At 39.6% G+C, this 22654-nt stretch overlaps 1 protein-coding gene across 1 annotated transcript; it reads left to right on the forward strand.

The window, feature by feature from the left end:
- Positions 1-2352: 2352 nt before the first annotated feature.
- Positions 2353-12160, forward strand: SLC10A2 (solute carrier family 10 member 2; the record flags this gene model as incomplete). The annotated part of the gene is made up of 6 exons (XM_080612374.1): positions 2353-2774; positions 6474-6592; positions 7700-7788; positions 10055-10230; positions 10810-10967; positions 12027-12160. The coding sequence occupies 6 exons, from the start codon at positions 2353-2355 to the stop codon at positions 12158-12160; spliced, it is 1098 nt and encodes a 365-aa protein (XP_080468500.1).
- Positions 12161-22654: the final 10494 nt, after the last annotated feature.

A 22654-nucleotide genomic window follows, 5' to 3' on the forward strand; every position in this document is an offset into this window, starting at 1 on the left:
CCAGCTGCCTAGGAGGATAAAGCTACTCTGACATTATCCCATCAGGCACCCAACAGTGACTTAGGAGATACATCCACTTAGCTGACCCCTCGGTAAAGAAGCAGGTGCCCTCTGAGCATGCTGGGAAATCCTCTCTAATGCAGTCAGCTCCCCCACAACGGTTCACGGCTTAAAGTTAAAAAAAATAGCAACGCCCCTCATTCTGAACACTGAGGTTAGGCAGAAAACGCTGCGGCTTTCAGTGGGAGCCTGGCTTGACAAAGATAATTGTGGCTTAGCACATTACCCTAGTGAAAAATATTTCTGTGTTGAAAACTAACGATGCTGGGGGAGCATCATTTGCACTGTAAGTTTTGGGCTTGATTTTAGTCTAAGGTATGCACTGGAAGCTGCTTCTGCCTCAAAGCCTGGGTACACATCAAGCATCAAAATTCTTCCCTTTACAATGTTTCCAGTTGTGGGGGAAGCCTGAGGGGTAAACTTTTGTCCAGTTAAAAAACAACAAAAAACAAACAAAACAAAGGCTTTGGTAAGCTTTTAAGAAGTTGAGACTGAGATTCGGGTATGCTGTATAGTCAAAATTATCACAGCTCTCTAGTGTTTTGTTGTTGCTGTTGCTGCTGTTGCTTTCCTGAAGAGCCCATCTGGCTGCTCTCGTACCTTCTTTTGCTTACACAATACCAGTGGCACAAAGTTATTTTGCTATCTAAAGCATGAATCTTTGCACTACATTCACCTAGTAGGGAGAAAACACAGTAAAGATATCTAAGCAGTGACTGATATATGATAATTTTCTACAGGAAAGCACACATGAGCAAAGGACATGAATCAAGGGACGCTCAGCAGGACACAAATTCACTGAGGATGCTGTGGCATTCCTCTGGTCCCATATACAAAGGAGGTGTTAGCCACACCATACGACATGTCCAGTGCCCATCCTAGAGCTATAAGACCCCAAAGAGGTCCCAGGGAAGCTGCCCTGCCTCAGCCCCTCATCCTTTTTGAGCCATGAGCGTGACAGAGAACAACGAGCCACACCAAAGCCAGGCGCAAGAAACCTGTCTCCTGACCTTTGTGCCACACCAGCAAAAACAGGTGACCTGCACCATAGCCTCTGGTGTGGATGCTGAACGTGTTGCCATGCTAACAGGGATGCAGTTAGCTCTGGCTGGGTACCGCAGCAGCACACCAGCCCTACTGCCCTGCTCCCCACACCCCTTTCTTGGGACAGGAAAACCGTCTCCTTCCTCCTCGACCCTTGTAACTCCATGCTCTTCCTCTCACCACCCACTGTTTCCAGCCCAAGCTGGAGCAGAGCATAACTGCACCTGCTGCCCCAGCTGCACCTGCAGAAGTGCCAGGATGACTGTAAATCTCCACCCTGCCCGAATAAGAGCAGACCATCTTCTTACTTGGGCAGCTCCCCGCCCTTTCGTCCCCCCTCCTCTCTTCCACAGTTCATCAGTGTGGAGCTGGATGTGGTCAGAAGCAATGCAAGACACAAGCACGGAAGAGCTGCAATCAGCTGGTCACCCCCTGCCCAGGCTGGAGGGAGGTGGAGATACCACGACACCAGAGGTTCTCTGTGTGTCAAAGCCACGCACAGGCAGCAATTTAGCATATTGCTTCATGGGAAACTTTGCAGCCAGGGATCTTCATCATCTTCAGGATTACATGAAAGCTGAGAAGGAATCAGAAAGATTACCTAACAGTTACATTTAGGAGCCAAAAGTAACACAAATGTGCACACAGTCCTGTGGTATAGTTATCACTGTGCACCAGTAGTAACTTCTAGAAATACAACCAAATGAGAATCCCACCCCATTTAAATAAGCCTGTGTGCCACAGCGAATGCTGCATCACTTAGCAAGGGTTGCAGCTTCAAATCCGAGCTCAGGACCTCTACTTGTGGTTTCCTGTGTCTTGATCTCTCACCCCACAGACCCCTGTAATGCCAGTGACAGGTCATGCATGAGTGGCTCTCCCGAAGGCATGCAAGAAATTCAAAGAATGAAGTGTAAACTTTATCTTCCTCCTGTGATTCTCATTTCATGTGCTCAACTACACCACAAGACTTCTTTGCACCCTTAAAGATTAACGCAGCTATTCTCTTGATGTGGGATTCCTCATTATCATATGAATAAATGATTAATTGTCATTGCACCAAGCAAGTGCAATTTTATAACTATATGAATCAGCACTGTGCCAAACCCTGCAAGAATAGTAAGAGTATTCAAGAATTTATTGCATTTTATTGCTTCCTGGAACATTTAAAAGCAGTCACTGACAAACAATCGTTTACACAGGCTTGAAATTTTGCCTCGGATGTACTGAGCAGTTCTGTATTTCAAAATGCAGGCATATCTTCTTTCCCAGCAATTTAACATCAGGCCTTTGGCAGAAAACTCCACGGCTTGTCCAGCAAATGCTACTATTTGCAATGGCACATCTTGTGTGTTACCAGAAGATAATTTTAATGAAACCTTGAGTACAGTTTTAAGTGCTGTTCTAACGATCATGCTGGCTTTGGTGATGTTCTCCATGGGTTGCAATGTGGAACTTCAGAAATTCTGGGGCCACATAAAAAGACCCTGGGGTATTTTTGTGGGTTTCCTTTGCCAGTTTGGGATTATGCCTCTTACAGGCTTCTTGCTGTCCCTGGCCTTTAACGTGCTTCCTATTCAAGCTATCGTGGTGCTGATCATGGGATGCTGTCCAGGAGGCTCAGCCTCCAATATCATTGCCTACTGGGTGGATGGAGACATGGACCTCAGGTAAGACCAGCCATTCCCTAAGTAGTTCATCTGGCTTTTTACGCTACTTTATATTGAGAAAGACTCTCTGCTTTTCTTCTTAGTTTCCTGGCTCATGCATAGTGGACCTTTTTTCTTGTAAAGATGTTTAGTTACTGTAATAGTAATAAATACAAACAGAATAGAGAGTATCCTTGGTTCAGCGAGAATTCATGAGGAAAATACCACAACAGAATTGTGTACATTAGAAAATGCTTTATTGTAAATCTTCAGATCCTGCAGAATATAGCATTTATGAAGACCACTAAGATACCAAGGGTTATGATAGGCTGAGAAAGTTGGGGCTGTTCAGCCTGGAGAAGAGAAGGCTGCGTGGAGACCTCATAGCAGCCTTCCAGTATCTGAAGGGGGGCTATAGGGATGCTGGGGATGGACTATCCATCAGCGACTGTAGTGACAGGACAAGGGATAAAGGGTTAAAGCTTAAACAGGGGAAGTTTAGATTGGATATAAGGAAGAAATTCTTTACTGTTAGGGTGGTGAGGCACTGGAATGGGTTGCCCAGGGAAGCTGTGAATGCTCCATCCCTGGCGGTGTTCAAGGCCAGGCTGGACGAAGCCTTGGGTGGCATGGTTTAGTGGGAGGTGTCCCTGCCCATGGCAGAGAGGTTGGAACTGGATGATCTTAAGGTCCTTTCCAACCCTAACTATTCTATGATTCTATGAAATCTTTGTCCAAGTTAAAACTACTTTTGTGATTTTTTTGTATCTCCCAACATCTTGGGCATAAAAAGAAAAGAAATATGTGTAACAAAGGATTTTAGGATCTGAATCCTCTTGTACTAAAGAGTGGCTGTGCAATAGTTCTTGAAGTAATGTTTCTTGAGAAAGACCACCTGTGCACAGATATTTTCCCTCCTTTTGTGGGAAAAGATGAATAGACAGGCATAGATTATGTCTTTGGGAACTAATACAAATGAAAATCACTTGCGGTCATTCTATTTGCTCCTGGCACTTTCTGCAAAGTCCTCAAACTGAAGGCAAGTTTTGCAAGCTAGAAGGTGCTGTCTAAGGCAGCCCTGCATATGGAATGCAATGAAAAAAACCCTTTGTAATAAAGTGTGATGGTCTCAATGACAGGGTGCTCTGAACTCAGAAACAGACATGTAAGGCACCTGGCATGGCCTAGGACAATAAACACGCAGGAGAAATGAACCCTACTCTTGATGCAAATTCCATGGGCGATACATTAACTCTAACAGCCTTTAAAAATGAGCCATCTTTTAATTTTTATATCCTGATTACTTTGCCGTAAAAAAAAAAAAAAAAAAAAAAAAAAAACACCAGGATAATTTCTGTTTCCCACAGAGTAACATAAATTGTAGCATTCCTCCGATTTATCATATACCAGTCTGAACTAGAAATGGAAAAAATAATAAAAGTAAGAAAGATGTGGAGCTAGGGCAAATAGACTAAGAATGTTAATATTTGTAGCTTTAATAAGACATTTTTTCCATCCTTTCAAAATAGTGAGGTTTTCTGTCATATGCAGGTGTTAATGTAATACCAGCTTTTGAACTATGCATGTGGTCAGCTCTGCTAATCACCAACTTCCTCACCGTGGAGAAAAGACCTATGATATTAGGGAGATGTAAGACACCTAATTTCAATAAATACAGGTCTAAGAAACCACAAATGGAAAGCTATCCAGAACAAGTCTGAAATCCTGTCCTAGTCTTTCCTTAGAAGAACGTACTGAGCTAAACTATGCTTTCCCAGCTCTGTATGTTTGAAGTCACACTACTGAAACCAATGGTAAAAGTGAGAATCAATGATAAATATGAGTAGGGTTTATATCCCAGGATGCTGGCAGAGGGTGAAGTAAATTGAAAATACTTATAAAAGGTTGTTCTTCAGATAAAGACATTTACCTTAAGAAGTCAAAGGTTTTTGGTCAGTACCTTTGCAACAATAATGCAGGGACCAGAGAATATGTGACCTACAGCAGAAATGGCAATGCAAGTGTCTTCAGTTCTTGATAGAAGAATAACAATATAAGTAGCTTGGCTGGTTTCTGGAGCCAGCACATTATGATAGAAAGCCTGTCTATCAGAGCAGACAAGGTTTTGGTTTTAGCTGATAATATTTTATGTTTATACATAGCAACCCACGAGAATTGTCTACAGTCCTGCTTCAAAACTTCCCAAAGCAAACAGACCACAAGTTAGAGTGGGAGTTTGTTTTCTACTGCTCATATAATCACAGGGAGATGAAGGATGAATTTTTATACCTTTTCCAGTAACTCAGACCCAGCTTCCCATAGGGAAATCTGGTTCTGACATCTCTTGATATTTCACAAAAACAACTGATTCTGAAACACCATCTCCTTCACAGCTCCCCTAGGAGAGTCTGTGAGAACAGGGACTGGGGTTAGGGAATGTGCAAACTTTGGAGCAGGATACAGGGACAGTACGAAGATGTAGGAAATCTGAAGGTAGGAAAAATAATCTCTTTTATCCATTTCATCCAATCCCCTGGGAGCTTCTATGGGAACAGGGACTAGGGTCAGACAATGTGCAGACTGGAACAGGATGCATATAAAAGGAGAGTATGAAAATGTAGGAAATCTGGAGTTAGGAAAAAATAAGCTCCTTTATCTATTTTATTTTAATTGTAGCCAATGTTTCTTTTTTAATCTGTGTGTACAAACTTTCTTGCCTGAGGTTCCTACAAAGTTCTATGCAGTGACTCTGAAGCAGAGAGTTAAAGGGACAAAAATGCATGCTGATATTTGTATGGTTTCTGTATTAATTGTTCTAGATTTCTCTGCACCTGCCAGTTTGTGGACAGGGTCAGTAGTCCCTTTTCTGAGGATGAGCAACATAAAAGAGAAATCAGAAGTGAGACTCAAAAGGAAGTTTCCAAAGTCCCTCAACCAGAACCCTCGCTCATTATTTTTGTGTCAGAGGAGTGTGATTTGTAGACATAATTTTATCTATTCTGCTCAGATTCTCAGAATTTCCTCCTTATTTTAGCTATCTTCCCTTTTCCTCCTTCTTCATTCCTGTCTCAGAATGCATCTGTCAATACAAGGTGTTTCAGGCCTGATGGCTTCAAAATTTTATATTTTAAAACCGAAATGTCTTTGCACAAACAACAGAAGCAGCAATACTTACGCTAAGCTTCACTGGGTAATTCTCGTCACCTACTCTTTGGCCTAGAGCAAAACAAGACAGAAAAGGGAATTTTATTGCAACATACAACCTAGACATTATTTTTTTATTTCCTTTTTTTTTTTTATGTTGTTGACTTTGGAGTGAAATTTTAACACTCCAGAAATGCTGGTGTAATGGAAAACTCCATTCAATGTTGATCTGACCCTGTCCAGCTTGCCACCCTCTCAGAAAGCTAATTGGACAGACAGCATGCAGACCAACTGGCCAACAGACCTTTTTGATGGACACCTGCCTGACTGCCTCATTTACACTGCAAGTTATTGTCATGTGGCTGCAGAACACGTTGATATTTTATGTTTCTCTCTTTCCAACAGAAGCCATTCCTTCTAGTTAGCCTTTTTCTAACCTCAAATACATGATAAATAGCCTGTAGTCAGCAGCATTTCCTGCCCAACATTTCATAAGCTGTGAAGTCATAATAAGAATATTAGGAAGACTATAGACTAGCATGAGATGAACTGTCCATCTACACAATTTCTTTGCAGCATCAGCATGACAACTTGCTCCACACTACTTGCAATGGGAATGATGCCACTTTGCCTCTTTATTTATGCTAAGATATGGACTGATGCAAACGCAATTGTGCTCCCCTACAACAGCATTGGTGAGTCCAGTGGAGCAGCACTTCCCTTTCTCCTTTATACCATCATCATGCAGAGTCATGAAGAAATTACCCCAGATTTTGAAAAATATTTATCCTCCTGCTTTCTAATAGCTTCCCTGGGAATTAGGTACCTCAATCACTTCACATCATCCATGGCTCTGCAGAACAAAGGTTTGAAGTCATTATAAACATTGCACAGATATTTATCACGATGGTGCATGTTCTTCTTTCCAAATGGTTTGGAGACCTGCAAGGTACTGGGTTAGGAATATAGAATTATTTGTACGTGAATAGCTACTTCCCCTGGATGAAAGTGTTTGTAACAGCTTTAAAGCACAATACTGCAAAGTGCAAGTGCTGAGGCCATAATCTGGCAAAGTACTTAAGCACATGTGGATAATTAAGCAAGTGATTAAAACTGCTGAGTCTCTTTGAAAAGGTGCAATCTACACCGCCAGAAGTGGCTTCATTTGACATCCTGTCAAAAATCTCATCCAGCTACAAAGAAAAAGTAGTCAAAGAGTTTGGAAATATATGCTCCAGTGGTTTGCAGAGCTGTGGCCCTAGTGCTTATCACGTATGGTTCCATTTTGTCCTAATCTTAAAAGCCAGCAGAATCACTTTCATATTCTTCAATTTCATTTCCTATTGTTCTAGAGGAGAAAAAAATATCACATACATTGCTCGTAGTTTCAAAATAATTACTGGAGGGGGAGGACAAGATAAAAGAAGCTCTAAACCATTTGTTGATATGGTACAGTAGCAAAACACCTGCAGACAAAATGAACATTTAATAAAGCTACTCATATCACAGGATAGTGATGATTAGCACACTCAAATTTCTGTCTGCCTTTCTGATGCAGGTGAATGAGCATGTAGCTCAGCAGAATGGCAATTACTTCAACAGGCTGCCAAAGGTAACAGACTCTATAGAAAAGCAAATAGGCAGGTGTGGGTAGAGGATGGATGCGTGCTCTGGGGTGCACATATCAGAAACATCCTTTCAAGGCTTGCTCTGTAGCCCCAGCCATGCTGCATGCTGTCAGTCCTCCTGACATGAACTTCTGCAAGATACTTGGGCTTAACTTCTCTCTTCTTTTTTTAAAGGAATTTCACTGGTAGCTCTTGTAGTTCCTGTTTCATTTGGAATATATGTTAACCACAAATGGCCTAGAAAAGCAAAAATCATACTTAAGGTAAGATATATATAAGGCTGAAGCATTAGTATTTATGGACAAATTATGGAATCAGCGGCAGTACATTGCTATTCATAACATTAGTGTTTGACTTCATAAGAGCCGGAAAGTTTTCAGCAGGAAACAAATGAGATGCTGCAGAAATGCACTGCTTTTCCCTGCACAAATATGCATGAGTTGCATACATTATTAGAAACCATGATTATCCAAAAAGCCTACTTTTGTCTTTGGCTACAACTGTGATAATAATTGAGTTCAGTTCATAATGTAAACTGAAATTGAAGGAAAATCATTCAGGTCAACTGGAAGCAGTTTTTACTCTGCAAAGTAATAAAAAATAAAATCATTCTGGATTAAAAAAACCTACAACTTTCTACTTTTAAAGCAGTTTATTGATTTATGTGGGCAATTTTAAGTGTGAATTCAATTTTTATTTAAAAAAATTTTGAAAATGTTCCAACTGCTAAAAAATCTAACAAAACTGTTCAGAAAATTCAAATATCTTTGCAAGATAGCTTCAGATGCATCAAAAAATGATTTTTTTAAAAAACAATTGTTCTCAAAAATAATAATGATTATTATAATAAATGATATGTAATCATATAATAATATAAGATTATGAAAATATATTTCATATGCAAGTTATATTATTATATAAAGTAAATTATTTATTGTTATTTTTATTAAATATTTTTATTAAAGTAGCTGTTTAGTGTTTACAGCTAGTTTTAGCGTTAACAGCAAATTAATAATTCTTATCAGTAGGTTTAGGCTGAAAGTGACTGTCAGATGTTCTGAGTACCCTTGGTATTTGTTAACCATTCTTACTTAACACATATATTTTCTAAATTTTCTGGAAGAAAACTACTCTGGCAACTTGTTATTCTACCTATGCTTTGTTATCATATCTCTTCTGTCAGCTCAGGAAACACCGAACACAAATAAGATTCTTTTAAGTCAATTAATTTTCTCAAACTTTTAGTTTATTCTGTTCTATTTTTAAACGCACTCACAGCACTTATGAACTTGGATACTATTGAGTGCTGGTTTCAAAACTGTACTGTTCCTGTTTAATCAGTTAAGGGGAAAACATGGACTTAAACTCACATGAAAAGAAACTCTACTTGCTCTCTCAACAAAACACTGTTTTGTCCTCTTTCTTACCAAGTGAGTGAGCAATCCACAGCAGGGTCCATTGACAGTCTGCTTTATGTAGGACAATGAAGCATCAGGTGCAATTGAGCCGTAGCTGTTAGATTAAGGTCTTTATAGTGAGAAATGGAGATAAGAGCACAACGACAGTGTGCCAGGTGAAAAAAAAAGAGCTTGTCTGGCCAGACCATGTTTCTTCTTCCTAGGTGCATGTGGTTAATAGCTCAGTCAAACAAAAGTACTTGTTTGCTCAGTGCTCTTAAAGAGGCTTCTGCCAAAGACTGATAAAGCCAGTTTGATGGAAATACACATTTAGCTGAGAAAGGGATTACCCTAAGCTTAGCCCCAGAAGTATGCCAGTAAGATCCCTGGCAACATATACCATAAGGGCAGACATTTTTCTTGGATAGTGAGAAGAGGCTGAATTACCGCTTGTTTTGGCAATCAATCAGTGTGAAGATCTTGGCATATTCAGTCACAGGAAATAAGGTCAACTCAGTCACTACATCTATGTAGAAATTCTATACAAACCACAGTTTTCAAACACAAATTTTCAGCCACATTAAATATTTACCGCTCCACCTGGAAAATAATTTGCTATCACTAACAGTCTAGGATATAGTTAGCATAGGTTATACTAAGCCCTAGAGTGTAACTGACCAAGAAGTGGGGAGGAAAAGTGCATTCTACCAGCTATGAGATTGCCAGCTTCCCAACAGCTCTGAAGAATTTTTTCTAATGTGTGCACCATTTCTTGCTCATGTCACACCTATGAAATTAATTTTAATCTCCAGTTCAAAGTACAATTATAGCCAAGGCTTCAAGAGACTAGTTTTACAGGTACCTGCTATAGATATCTATTATAGCTGTGCCTTGATCTTTATCCGTAGTAACACGTTGAAGTACATCGTACATCTCCTCTCTGGGAAAACCAGCAGCTATCTAATCTATCTACCTGCTGTGAATTACGTTGCTGTAAACTTCAGGGTTTTATGTTTAATAAGAAGTTTCAGTCACTCAGAGACACTCACAGGCATGTTTGACACCATGTTTGATGCCATTGAATTTTGTTGGAGTCTCTTATTCACACAGTCCTTCCTCTTTTCCCTGACAGGTCGGTTCCATTGTGGGAGCAATCCTCATCGTGCTCATTGCTGTGGTAGGAGGAATACTCTACAAAGGTTCCTGGATTATCTCACCCAAGTTATGGATCATTGGCACTATATTTCCAGCAGCTGGCTATTGTCTGGGATTCTTTCTGGCCCGCTTAGCTGGTCTGTCTTGGAACAGGTATGGAATTCTCCATGACAAAGACCTGTAGCCTTTTTCAACTGTGAAAAAAAGTTTTCATTTAATGATTAATAAATGCTGAGAATCTTCCCTAACCATTAGCTATGCTCAGGGTCACTCATTCCCCAAACCTGTTTCTAGGATAAAACTTTACTTGTGCATGTTTTTATACACAGATTCTGACTATATTATTTCCTCCAGATGTTCATACATCTTCCACCTGTGTGCCCATGTCCTGCACTTCAAATGAAACAGACCTGACTTATAAGTGGGTTGGGAATGAAGTAAAATTTCTCATGAAGATGCAGCAGCTTGCAGTCTAGAATATCATTAAAAGAAAGGGAGGTAGTGCCACACACGTAGCTTGAAGGTGGATCACGGTCCCTTACAATGCTGAACTACCATAAATTGTCGTGTTCTGGTTGTAACAGTCATATGACTTGAGAAGTGTTTTGTTGACTACGTGAGCTGAAAGATACCATTTTCTTAGTTATCCGTTGCTTATGTTTCTTGCTTATCTAGATTATTGCAAAGCATAAGGCTGCTATTTCACAACAGTCTTTGTATTATTCTCTTTAGATGTCGTACAGTGTCTCTGGAAACAGGCATGCAAAACACTCAGCTATGTTCAACTATAGTACAGCTCTCATTCACTCCTGCACAGCTTGAACTGATGTTTACTTTCCCACTGATCTACAGCATTTTCCAGCTGTTTCTTGCACTACTAATTTTAGGAGGTAAAGTATATCTATTTTCTATGACAGAGTTGTAATTATGATTATTATCAGTTCCATTTTTCATGAATATGAAGATAACAAGAAGGGATGAAAATAATCAAATGGAAAATAGTTAAGTACATAATGATTACTAAGCACTACCACTGTGCTGTTCCCAGTACATAACTAGGAATATACAAGGCTCAGTTCAAAATTTGGAAGACCCCTTTTTTACAGCACAAGGCAGGGCATCTCCACCACCTACAACTGGGCATATGAGACTGCACTGAGCACAGAACTGTTACTATCTTTAGCAAAGGAAGGCCAAACGAATCTTCTTCCACAGCTGCAGGGTGCCTGGGTGTACAGCTGCTCAGCAGGGTCATACCCACAAACTCCCCTCCTACCAGATGTTGAGACAACAGGCATTAGTTTCAGAGCTAATGTGAGAAAGTATCTTCCTTAGAGGTAAAGGTCCCTTTTTCCTCCCACATACACGTCTCATGAGTTGCACTTGTGCTACTACAACTAATTTACAGACGGTTGGGACCTTGTCCCTATTGCTCACACCTGAAACCAGCTGTTGATTATTGAGCTCCCACTCTCAAACCAGCCACCTTACCCAACACCAGAGCATTGTCCCAGTGACACAGCCTGCAAGATGCAGTCCTGACTCCAACCTCTCTGTCAGCAATGGTGTGGGGACAGACAAACTTTGCCGCAGATCCTTCCAAACAGAACTCACATGGAACTCAAGTCAGTCCCACAGACCCAACCAAGAGCCCAAAGACTTCCCAAGGGAGACAGGTAATGTTTTAAAAAGTCACTGCACACAACAGGAGCACAAAGCGGTCAAACACCAAACACAGGATTTAAAATGTTTTCCTCATTATTTTCTAAAAGTACTTTTCCACCAATGACTGCTGTTGACATAAAATAGTTAAACGTAGCTTTAAAGAAACTATTTGTTTTAGCAATGTAAGGAAGGAAAATGTTGCATGGGTACATGTTACTACAGTGTCCTTTTCAGGCAATTTTTGTAATTTCTTTATTTAATACTAAATATATACCAATCCCCAGGCTACCGTATCTACAGAAGACATCGGGTCAAAACAAAGACAGATATCGAGAAAACAGAGCAAAAAGAGGATTCAAAATCAACAGCATCACATGCTAACGTAAATGGAGGATTTGAACCAAATGAAGACAAATAGACAATTATCTCTGTTCTCACCAGCTAAAACATGTATGGTTTACTTAAAACTATTTTTTCACATGCCATTGCTTTATCAAAATATTTAACAAAAGCAGAAGTTCTGCTGATATTGTACGGTAAGATTTAAAAATTATTAACTTATGAAAGATTTCTACTTTGATTTTTAACATGGTTTCTGCCACGACTGTTGAATCTGGCTTTGAACCTAATGCCCTAAGAAAGGTATTTAATGTCTTTTTTTATGGCTTATTTAAAGAAGGGCAGAGTAAAGGTGGGCTATTGCTAAAAAAACAAGCAGATATTTGCATTACCAACTCCAGCCATGATCCTGCAAATCCATCTGCTAGTGTTAGCTCACACAACAAAAAGAACACTTGTAAAAGTGCCCTAAGCAGCAACAGGATTTGATGTGAAAGATCTGATAAGGCTGGAGGACTTTCGCTGGACATGAATCAACCATGAAATTGGAACAAGCTAATAATGAAATAAAGTTTCATGTAGGTCAGCCTGGGCAGACTAAAGTCATTACACTGTACTAATTGGTTGAAGCATTAATTTGCACTAAAGCTATGATTTTAACAAGTGCAAGGTACCTTTCAACTATTTTCCTCCCCCAAAGTAATAGAAAGTAACAGCTTTGAATCTTCAGTCTGGGTCTTCTAGGTGCTGGCAACATGAACAGAGAGACAAAGCTGAGGGCATAAGCCTAGAGCAATTTTAGTATGAAAGCTGTATGCAAACAAGCAGGCCGAGATTTTAGAAGTGTAAGAAATTATCAACTTCTGCAACGAAAGAGAGGCATTTGAAAGCAGAACAAGATTGTCCCTGATTTGCTCAGGGGTTTCACCACTGTTAACAGGAGACAATAATGTTTGTAGAGAGTTATATATTTTTGTTATTCCATGAACTCAATAAATTTGAATTACCAGGTGTCTGCAACATGTAGACACGGGTGTAATTGATAACTAAGATTTTAACTATATGAACCACAGACAGAAATAATTGGATGTACACATGCATTATTTGTCTCTGAAAATTCAAGAGTACATGCGAAAAGCTGTCTTCAGTGTGTGGAGAAAATGAGTTATAATTCTGGGAGAAACAGTACAAAACAGTACAAAAACTAAACTTTTTGCAGCTGTAATTTTTTATGGATACATTCGGTAACATTAGTCCTGTAGTTTTTATGTAAAGAAAACATCCAGAGAACTTCAGATGAATGATTGAGAGGTTGGCTGACCAAAAAATTCAAGAATGAGCCAACTATCAACACATGGAAACTATGCACCTCTTTGCCATATTCAGGTGGACCTTCCGAGGCATTGTGAATTAATGTAGCAGGTTTTTTACAAACAAAACTGAAATGGTGGAATTTAAGTTCCCTACATGTAGCTTTCCACTGCTGCAGAAATGTTCCCAGTATTAAATAAAGAATAAATTATTTCTACCTACCATATGTGGGGGAAAGGGTCTCAAAATGTTCCTGAGTTCTGGGAGGCTTGAAGCTGCTTCACTTCTGGGGCGAGTTGAAAGTGGCCTTAACCTCCAAGGAAGAGTTTAACACTTGGCAGGAGGTAGCACATAATAAGGCATGCTATGTTTTATAGAACGAAGATTAAACAGGAAAATATAGTGAAGTCTGTTATGGAAGAATCATGAATGCACAACAGCACACTCACAGAGAAAAGGATAAGTTGCTGTTTCTAACATCTGTAGTAAAAAAGCTATTGTCTTTATCCTGCATCCATCAAAAAAACGGGCAGCAAAAGTTAGTTAGGATCATGTCTTTCTTACACACCAAGCTGCTACTCTTTCTCTATGCTAAACTTCAATGCTTCCACGCATATTTTCAACACATTTTGAAAATGTATTGAAGAATAATAGTTTGTCTTGCTCATACTATGTGTGTGTGTGTATTTAAAGCAACTGTATAAACACTGAACTGAATAAAGTCAGAAGCTATTTATAATTTTGCACACTGGAGTAATTTAAGGTGGAAAGAATTGAGACTAAAACCTAACATGCAGACAAAGTTTATGGCTTTGAGATGTAACACAAATACCTCAGATTATGTGTAAAATGAATATGTTTAATAATCAATTGTTGAATCGTAGGATGGTTTGAGTCAGAATGGACCTTTAAAGGTCACCTAGTCCAACCCCCCTACAACTGACATCTTTAACTACATTAGGTTGCTCAGGGCCCCTTCCAACCTGACCTTGAATGTTTCCAGAAATGGGGCACCTACAACCTCTCTGGGCAACCTGATGGAAACTAACAGGAATATGGGATGTCTGATGCCATATTTGGTACACATTTTTTAATGTATATGCACACTTAGAACTCCAGGTGAGGGACTGAGGCTGCAGCTGCTGCAGCCATTACAATTACATCTAACAAGGGTCAAATGTCCCAAGATTTATGTGAAGCAAAGCCATCTCAAAGGTCTTAACCAACATGTATCCAGAGAGCATCAAACCTAAAACAGAAAAACACAGCTTGATGTTGCTGGACGCAGGCTTATGTTGACATGAGAGCTGTTAAATCTCCAGCTGTAGAAGTCTGGGCAGCATCAATGTCCATCCATCAGTGGTGAAACTGAAGTGAGTAGGTTATCTCACTGCAGCAGAAGGGACTTCTGAGGAACCTGTGTTCTCTCCTCAGAGGCCTCCAAAAAGATGTTCTGTTTCTTTAGCTGTTAGCCATACCAATCCTGACATATGGGCTTCTCAGTTGAGGGAGGCTGGTAGCCTCCAGCCTTGCAGTTGCAGTTGTCTTGCAATTATCAAACAAAAATCCCCAGCTTGCCAATATTGGCTTGTTTAACCTGCTTAATGTCATCTCCTCTCATGTCCTCCAGAATGAACATCTTCTGAAAAAAAGGCAGTATCACCTAGTCACCACTGGTGTTTAAGTAATCATCCATCCATTGAAACAGTCTGTGGATGGGACATTGCAGGATATGCAATTTTAAAGCATCACGTTCAGGCAAACAGATACCAAATGTAATTAACTCTTACACATACCGGTAATCATGGATTTACCAGTGCAACCAAAGAAATTATATGGATTCCTTAGCTGGTTCTGGGTTAAAGTATCTAGTTTACTTTTAGACAATAATTCATGTCCAGAGAACCTGGGTAGTCCCTGAGTCTTAACTCTGCTGCACTCCTGATTCTCAAGCCATTGCAGGCAAAATGAGTTGAAGTATGTCTAAGGATAGACATACCCTAAAATTTTAAATGACAGCTGTTAAGTTCTGCAGTGTAGAGGGCTGCAGTGATACGACAATCATACTTACCAAGCCTAAGTCTGTAGCTATAAATCAGCAAGAGAAAGAGATGCACCACCACAGAGTTAATCATGCTCACTGTCTCAGATTCCTGTTACAGGATGAGTTGTCCTCTGGAATTTTCTGTCTCTATAAAGTAGATTGATGTGGACTCATTTAAACCAAATATTTCACTTTTTTACTCTCAGAGAGAAAAAAAAAAAAAAAAGAAGAAGAAATAAAACCCCAAACACTAGTTGAAAATAAATACCTCTTTTTGTCTTAATTTATTTTCTGCATAAAGTCTCTGAGCACCCAGTATGTTTCGTTTGACCAGGATGATAGTTCTTTATAACTTAGATAAAGAAAACCAAACAAAAAAAGTTCTGCATTATGATTCCAATCTCTTATGAACATATAACTAATTTCTCAGCTGGCCAAAAGACATGTAGAAGAACTGGTTCAGTCATATAGTGTGCTGTGCTAGTTAGAAAAGAGTGCAATTTGAATAGAATTAACAAACAAATTGATTTGCAGTTTATGTTTAATGAGTTTCTTGTTTCCAACTAATTAGGTTATGATGCTCAAAAACCACTATTGTAATCTCTGCCAATCAGTATTATTTTTGTCAGCCTCAGAAAGGAAAAATGAACTTACTGTTTTGTGGTCCAACCAATTAACATACTGCACACTTGATGCAAATCTAAAACAACAATCAGTATTCTCTGTCTCCCAAGACACAGACCTCCGCTGTTTGGTATTTGACAAGAATGCTCCTTCTTTCCTCAGATTAATTGTATTGCTTGCTCATGTCCAAAATGAAAGCAAATATAGCATAATAATACCACAACAAAATGGCAACCCAGCAAACCTGGCTGGATTTTCCTACCCAGGTCTGAAGGAAAGTAAAAATAAATCTCTGCTTCTGTTTCCTAAGGAATATACATTCTGCTCCAGAAGCACTAACATCACAGTTAAACTGAGCACTAAATTAACTTAAAATATCAAATGTAAAAATAACTCTTACTTGCCAGAATATTTGTCAGTCTTCAAACTGGAATTGCAGAAGATGGATAATTGAAAGCCCTGAAGGAGTACTAATATGTTTTCATGAATAGATATCTGCTGTAGGATAATATTACAGTCTCCATTTAATTTCCATTAAATTTAGCCATCTACAGATAAGTTTTCCTCATCGACCTTCGTCCTTCCCTGAAAACAAACAGTCAGCACTGCCAGCTGGAAAAGACAGATACCTCTGGAGAGCAAGCCATCACATCCCTCAGACACCTGGTTTAGAGTGAGAGAAATCCTGAAAGGAGACAAAGAAATTATGCACAATTCAGTGTGAAATTTGGTTGCCTGAATTTAGGCATCTAGTGTGATATGATATGCCCTGGAGTGTTCTGCCTGGTTTTCCACTGCCAGTCTAGGAAGTCACAGGTATTCTGTAGGTCCTGTCTCCTGGCTACACCTACCATAGCCCTACAGCATCTAAAATGGCACCAGACACTTTTTTAGGCAGCCTAATCCTCCCTGTAACTTCTGTGCAAGTCATCCTTATTTGCAGGATTTGCCCTGATCTATACAAATTCCTCTGCAGTCAGATGAAGGGCCAGCACTCTGCATGAGATACTTGCAAGTCCATAGGAAGACCTTTGCAATATATTGTAAAATGTCTCAGAATTTAGAAAAATAAACAAATAACAAAAAAGCAGCACTTCTAGCTGCCTCTTTGAACTAACCAAAAGTATGTCTTCTCTAACAAATTTCTCCCAGCCCTGCATCTCTACACAGAATTATATGGGACTTTGAAAGGGCTTGGAACAATATTTAGTGAGGACATTCCAAACAATGTCTATGTAAACAAAGAACACATAGAAACGTATTAGTGATATCTCTGCTTGCTCATAATGGACTTAATGAATCAATCAATTGCCAGTAAGACTTGAAAGACCATAAATCAGCCTCCTCCCTCAGATAAGGTTTTAAGAAAATATGAGAATTTAGAAATAATAACTTGAAATGAAGATTTTAATCTTTTGAACTTTCATTATTTAGGGATTCAGCCATAAGAACTGGACTTTTGGCTTTTTTTTTTTTTTTTTTTAAGTGGTATATCCCCTGGTTACTACATAGTTTAGATATTGTTATGAAAAGGAATAATTTTTATTCCAGACAAACAGAATCTAGTTGGTTTTCCTTAGAGTACACAAAGCTCAGAGTTCCTCAATCATTGCAATTGTTCCTGACCATGAGAAGTATTAGCAATTACAAACCCAGTGTTTCCACCGCACACAAATTTAACATTGCTTCATATTTTATAGATGGAACTTAATTGCTTCAGATATACTGATTAGATATACTGACTAGATATCATTAAGGTAATCTGATACATTCTTTTAAATATGACTACGGACCTTCTGTCTCCTTCTTCTGCACTGCCTTTATGCATTACTCGTTTGGGAGATTTCATCATGTTTTTTAAAAGCCACTTTCCCCCATCTGAATTCAAAATAGATGTAGGAGGTCATGTTGAGATGGTAAGGCCCTGTTTAAATAATTTGGTGGTACAATTAATTCACCACAAGTGGAATTAATTGCAAGGGATTAATGAAAATGTCAGGGTTACAGGTTGTGCTGGTGATGTGTTACTAATGTCAGTAGTAAATCTGCTGTATGTAGAACACAAATTCTTTCCATGCAAGGCTTTTTCTTTAAAAATATACCCTGAGTTCAAAAAATAACCCATAGCTGATATGGACCAATTTTCTATAAAAGTACACCTACTGAGGAATCAGAACAACATATACAGCTTACACAGATGAAGACATATTTCAGGTTTAAGATATCCAATGATGATTAAAAAAATAGATCTCTATAAATAAATAAATAAAATAGTAAATTAATGCAAAATATCTAAAAGGTGGGTTTAAGGAAGAGGTGGAAAAAAGACTATTTTATGGACTAACTAATTGCTGGCAATTTAGTATGGTGCTCAACGTACAAGTTTTGGCTCAGAAAGTCCTTCGATAACTATTTGCTGGAAGCTGCAGAAATATGTGCCTGTGTCTCTTACACCACTTCCTTGACCTGCTTCTGTCACTGCCAAGCTAACTGAGGTTCTTTGTCTGCAAAGTCATTTCCACTACTCATTAAATCGAAGGAAAAACACAAGCTACTTTCAATTATTTTGGTTATTGAAAGGGAAATAACATCTGAATGGAAGGACAGAACACTGAAATAAACAATATAGTGAGAGGGGGGACAGGAGAAAATTCAGAGAAAATTATTTTATGAAGACACAGTTAGCTGTCCACAGAGGGGACTGGTCATTGCATTGATTACTTTCTTTCTATCCTGCATCACTTCACCCATTCTGTTGTGTTTTTCAGAATTCTTCCACAGAAACAATTTGGTACATAAAATAAAAACTTCCCACAGTCAGAAAACATAAACCAGCTGGAGGCTCTTTACAACACCAGAATCACTTATTGTATTTGGAACATCACTGAAATATGATCAAATTAGTCACTGCAATTCGTTCACTCAGAGATAGCAAATCCTCCTTGAGGTCTTTGAGGCACCTACCTAGAAACACTGTGGTGCTACTAAAGGCATAAGAGCTTCAGCTGCATGATTTGAGTGGTGAGGGGTCAAGGATGGCTGGGAGAGGAAGCTGAGGTCAGGCAGTGGTGAGCACAGAACACTGTTTCACCCCCGTTTCTCAGCCAGCTGCACTGCACCAGTTGTGCTCCTACCACCCAAGAGGACAGAGCAAGAGGATGAGCTAGTCCCACTCTTTGTGCTTAGTTTTCCCACTTGATTCCCTCCAGACTAGAGCCAGACCACAGGCCACCACTCAGACTTGTGTGAACAGGAGAATAGGCTTGCCTCAGGCACAAGTCCAAGCTAATATGGCAGCAGAGATGCAAATTTAGGCTATACTTTTGCTAATAAAATTAAACAGAGGGCAGTCTCTAACCCCAGAACCAAGTGGTATTGTCCATCTCACATGCACAAAGCTCAGATCTCTTTCCCCACAAGTAGGGAGGACACATTTCAATTTCCCTGCTGAAAATAGTCCCTGCCATCAGCCCTAGCCTGGCACTGCTCTAGACTGTCAGGTCAGAAGAGCTGAAGCTGTGCCAGGAATTGTGCAAACAGTTCCTCAAGCCAGTGTCCTCCCCTTGGCTTATTTACTGGTATGAGATGCAACAGTACATGCCCAAATCCATGCTTTTCTTCAAACACTCAAAACTGTCTGACTTTAGTGAGACCAGAGAATTCAGGGTAAAGACCACATATTTTCCCCTATTGTTTCCTTGTAGACCTATGGTAGCTCTGACTCATGCTGTTAATGATAGATTAAGCTTTAACGAAATAGATAAAGTTATTTATCTTTCTTCAGTTAAAGTAATTTCTACTTCTGTGGAAACAAGCCTCCACTCATAGAAAAAAATGAGCATATTCATCACAAAAGAATACTATATCTTTGGTGTAATGTTCCTTTTGTTTTCATTAACAATTTGATCTTGGTACCATTTATATTCTACTTTGAACATTATATATTTTTATTGTTAATAAGCTAATGACTATGAAACAGAATAAAAGTTATCCCTGGGATTAAATTTTCAAAGGAGAATTTCTACTTTTTTCTATGTTATGAAGGCTAATTGCATTGCATAAGTTATTTGTGTTTAACTGCAGAGAACTATAGGCCAGGTTCGGAGGTGGTGTGTTGCCTTTAGGCACGCTTTTCAAAAGCTTGTGACTCAAGTGTATATAGAGGTACAGAGTCACTTCTGCATTTTCTACATGATAAGAAAGGACATCTTGACAGCGTAGGAGGAGGAAGATTAGTGCTGCAAGGCTACTCAGTCAGATACATAAACACCTTTGCAAATGCGCAAAACTGTTTCTTGTACTTAATGTTAAACTATTGAGCAAAGGCACCTGAACTCCAGAGACACCTTACAGTTTTAACAGTGGTTGTTCAGACAGTTTAAGTGACACACGCATGCAGACTCTGAAAATGCCTTGTAGCACCATTCAGGTCAGAAACAAGTTTACCTCAAAGCCGAGCCAGGCCCTAGATACAAGGAGCTGCCCCGCCAGCTTCTCTTCATGGCTTAGTCTAACAGTCTTGTTCTGAGCAAACCTATTTAAGTAGGATTTTATATGCAGCTGTTGTTGATGACCCATTTTCTACTCCCTTGTCCTCTCCCTCTCAGTGTACATTAGCCAAATCACCCTTGCTGCTGGGAGGACAGAGTTCAATTCCCTCTTCTACCTAAGGAGATTTAAATCACATTTCCCAATTCCCTAAAGAAAACTCAACCACTTAATTCTGCCTGTTAACTTGTGCTCAGCATATCTCAGCATCCTCAGTACACAGCCTGTATGCCAAGCTGTCCTTGTAGCTCTGCTCTTGACTGGCTTTCACTGTGTCACATCTTTGAGGGACTGGTTGTTCTCAAAAACAGAAGTCCTGTCCTCTAAAGAGCATAATGACTTTCCTGGAGGTAACACAAGTGCTTATATTCCTGTTTTTCAGTTGAAGGGTGAAATAAAAATAGTCCAAGAGCACAGAGATTAGTTTATATACACTAGGGCACGCACACAGAGCACCATACAGTAGAGTACTGCTTCCAGACTCTCCACCAAAGTAACTGAAAGGGTCTAGCAAAATATGTGAATTTTCACTTTCATCACAAAATTTAGTATGGGGGTACGTGTTTTAGCCCCTAAGAAGAACACTTTGACATCAACAGTGCTGTACCTCAAGACTGCAAGATGCCTAAGAGACAGAACAGACACCATGCCCTGCCCCTGGGGCTGCCCACAGGAGCTTTTCAGCCATAAGGAAGGTAACCGTGAGCACAGCTCAAGTGGTACATTGAAGGAGAGGGTCCCACAAACCAAGAGTGATTAGCACAACAGCATCACAGAGCGATGTCTGTCAGCAACCTGTGTCTGCTCTGACACTTCGTCTCTTATATGCTGCATTTTTGCATTGGTTGGTTAATGTTGCCATGTGCACAAGAGTATGCTGTTAAATTACACGGTGGCCAAGAAGCAAGTCTGAGCACAGGGGTTTACTTCATCCATGCTGCTATTTGATCCTGCGATACCCATTGGTAGCAGCTGAGGCCAGTTCCCCAGCAGTAGGGGCATGAATCAGGTCCTGGTCCTCTTTCCTTTAGGAGTATATATATAACAAGGCAATCTTCCTTCTGTCCATGTAGAGGTACCTCTGCTTCACTCTGAGATGTTACCTAGGCATGTGCTAGTCGTGTCATGGGCAGCGCTTGCTCTGATTTTTGCAGGAGGTAAAACCCTGTATTCAAAAAGTCACCATTGTACATGCCAGCCCTTTATTAGTCTTTGGTAGATAATACCACGTATTGCATTGCAACAACAGATGGTAAGTCTAGACACAGACGGAGAGGTGAAGGCTGGCTTCTTATAGGACAGCTCCTCTGTCCTACTACAGGCATCTTGGCTAGATCAGTAGCAGAGAGCTGTCAAAAAAAGGCTTTATATATTCCAGGAATACACATGTAAATGCATGAGTATCAATATGCATAGAGGACACTATAAGGAAAGGAAAGAAATGAGGTGGACAGATAATGGAATAAGGGTGGGTAAAAACTGCAATTACAGTGATTATTGACTGCAGCAAGAGCCTGAGCACGTAGAAACAGAAGTGGGTATAGCACAAGGATAAACAGAAATGTAGATTGCAGTACTTCAATCCAACCAAGAAGTGCTCTGAAATAAAACTGGAAAGGGCGGTCAGAATTAGTAGGAACAGTTTTTTGGAGAAAAAGAGTTTGTGGTGCCTTTCTTATTGACATCAAAAACTGACAAAGAAGGAACAGTTTTCAATATTCCTGGTTTTCTTTCTGCAAATATACCTTTAAAAGTTAGAGAACAAAAGTACTATGTAACAGCTCTAAGATTTCCGATAAGAACACAAAGTTTAATGTTCTTTCTGTCTTTAACTACCTGATGAATAAAATAGGGTGTGCCATACACTTTTACCAGCGAGTCTCATCTTTACAACTTCAAATTCTTTTTATCTTTCAAAGATAAAAATGGCTCTTCTTATCAGATAAGTTTCAGGAGATAGGAGACAGGAGTTCAGCTAAAAGATATGCACTTTGGATTAGCAAGCGAGCAATGGAATGCTCTAAATGGAACTTCTAAACTGCAAAG

This window comes from Psittacula echo (genome assembly GCF_963264785.1).
Source record: "Psittacula echo genome assembly, chromosome: 3".
In the NCBI taxonomy this organism is placed as follows: Eukaryota; Metazoa; Chordata; class Aves; order Psittaciformes; family Psittacidae; genus Psittacula; species Psittacula echo.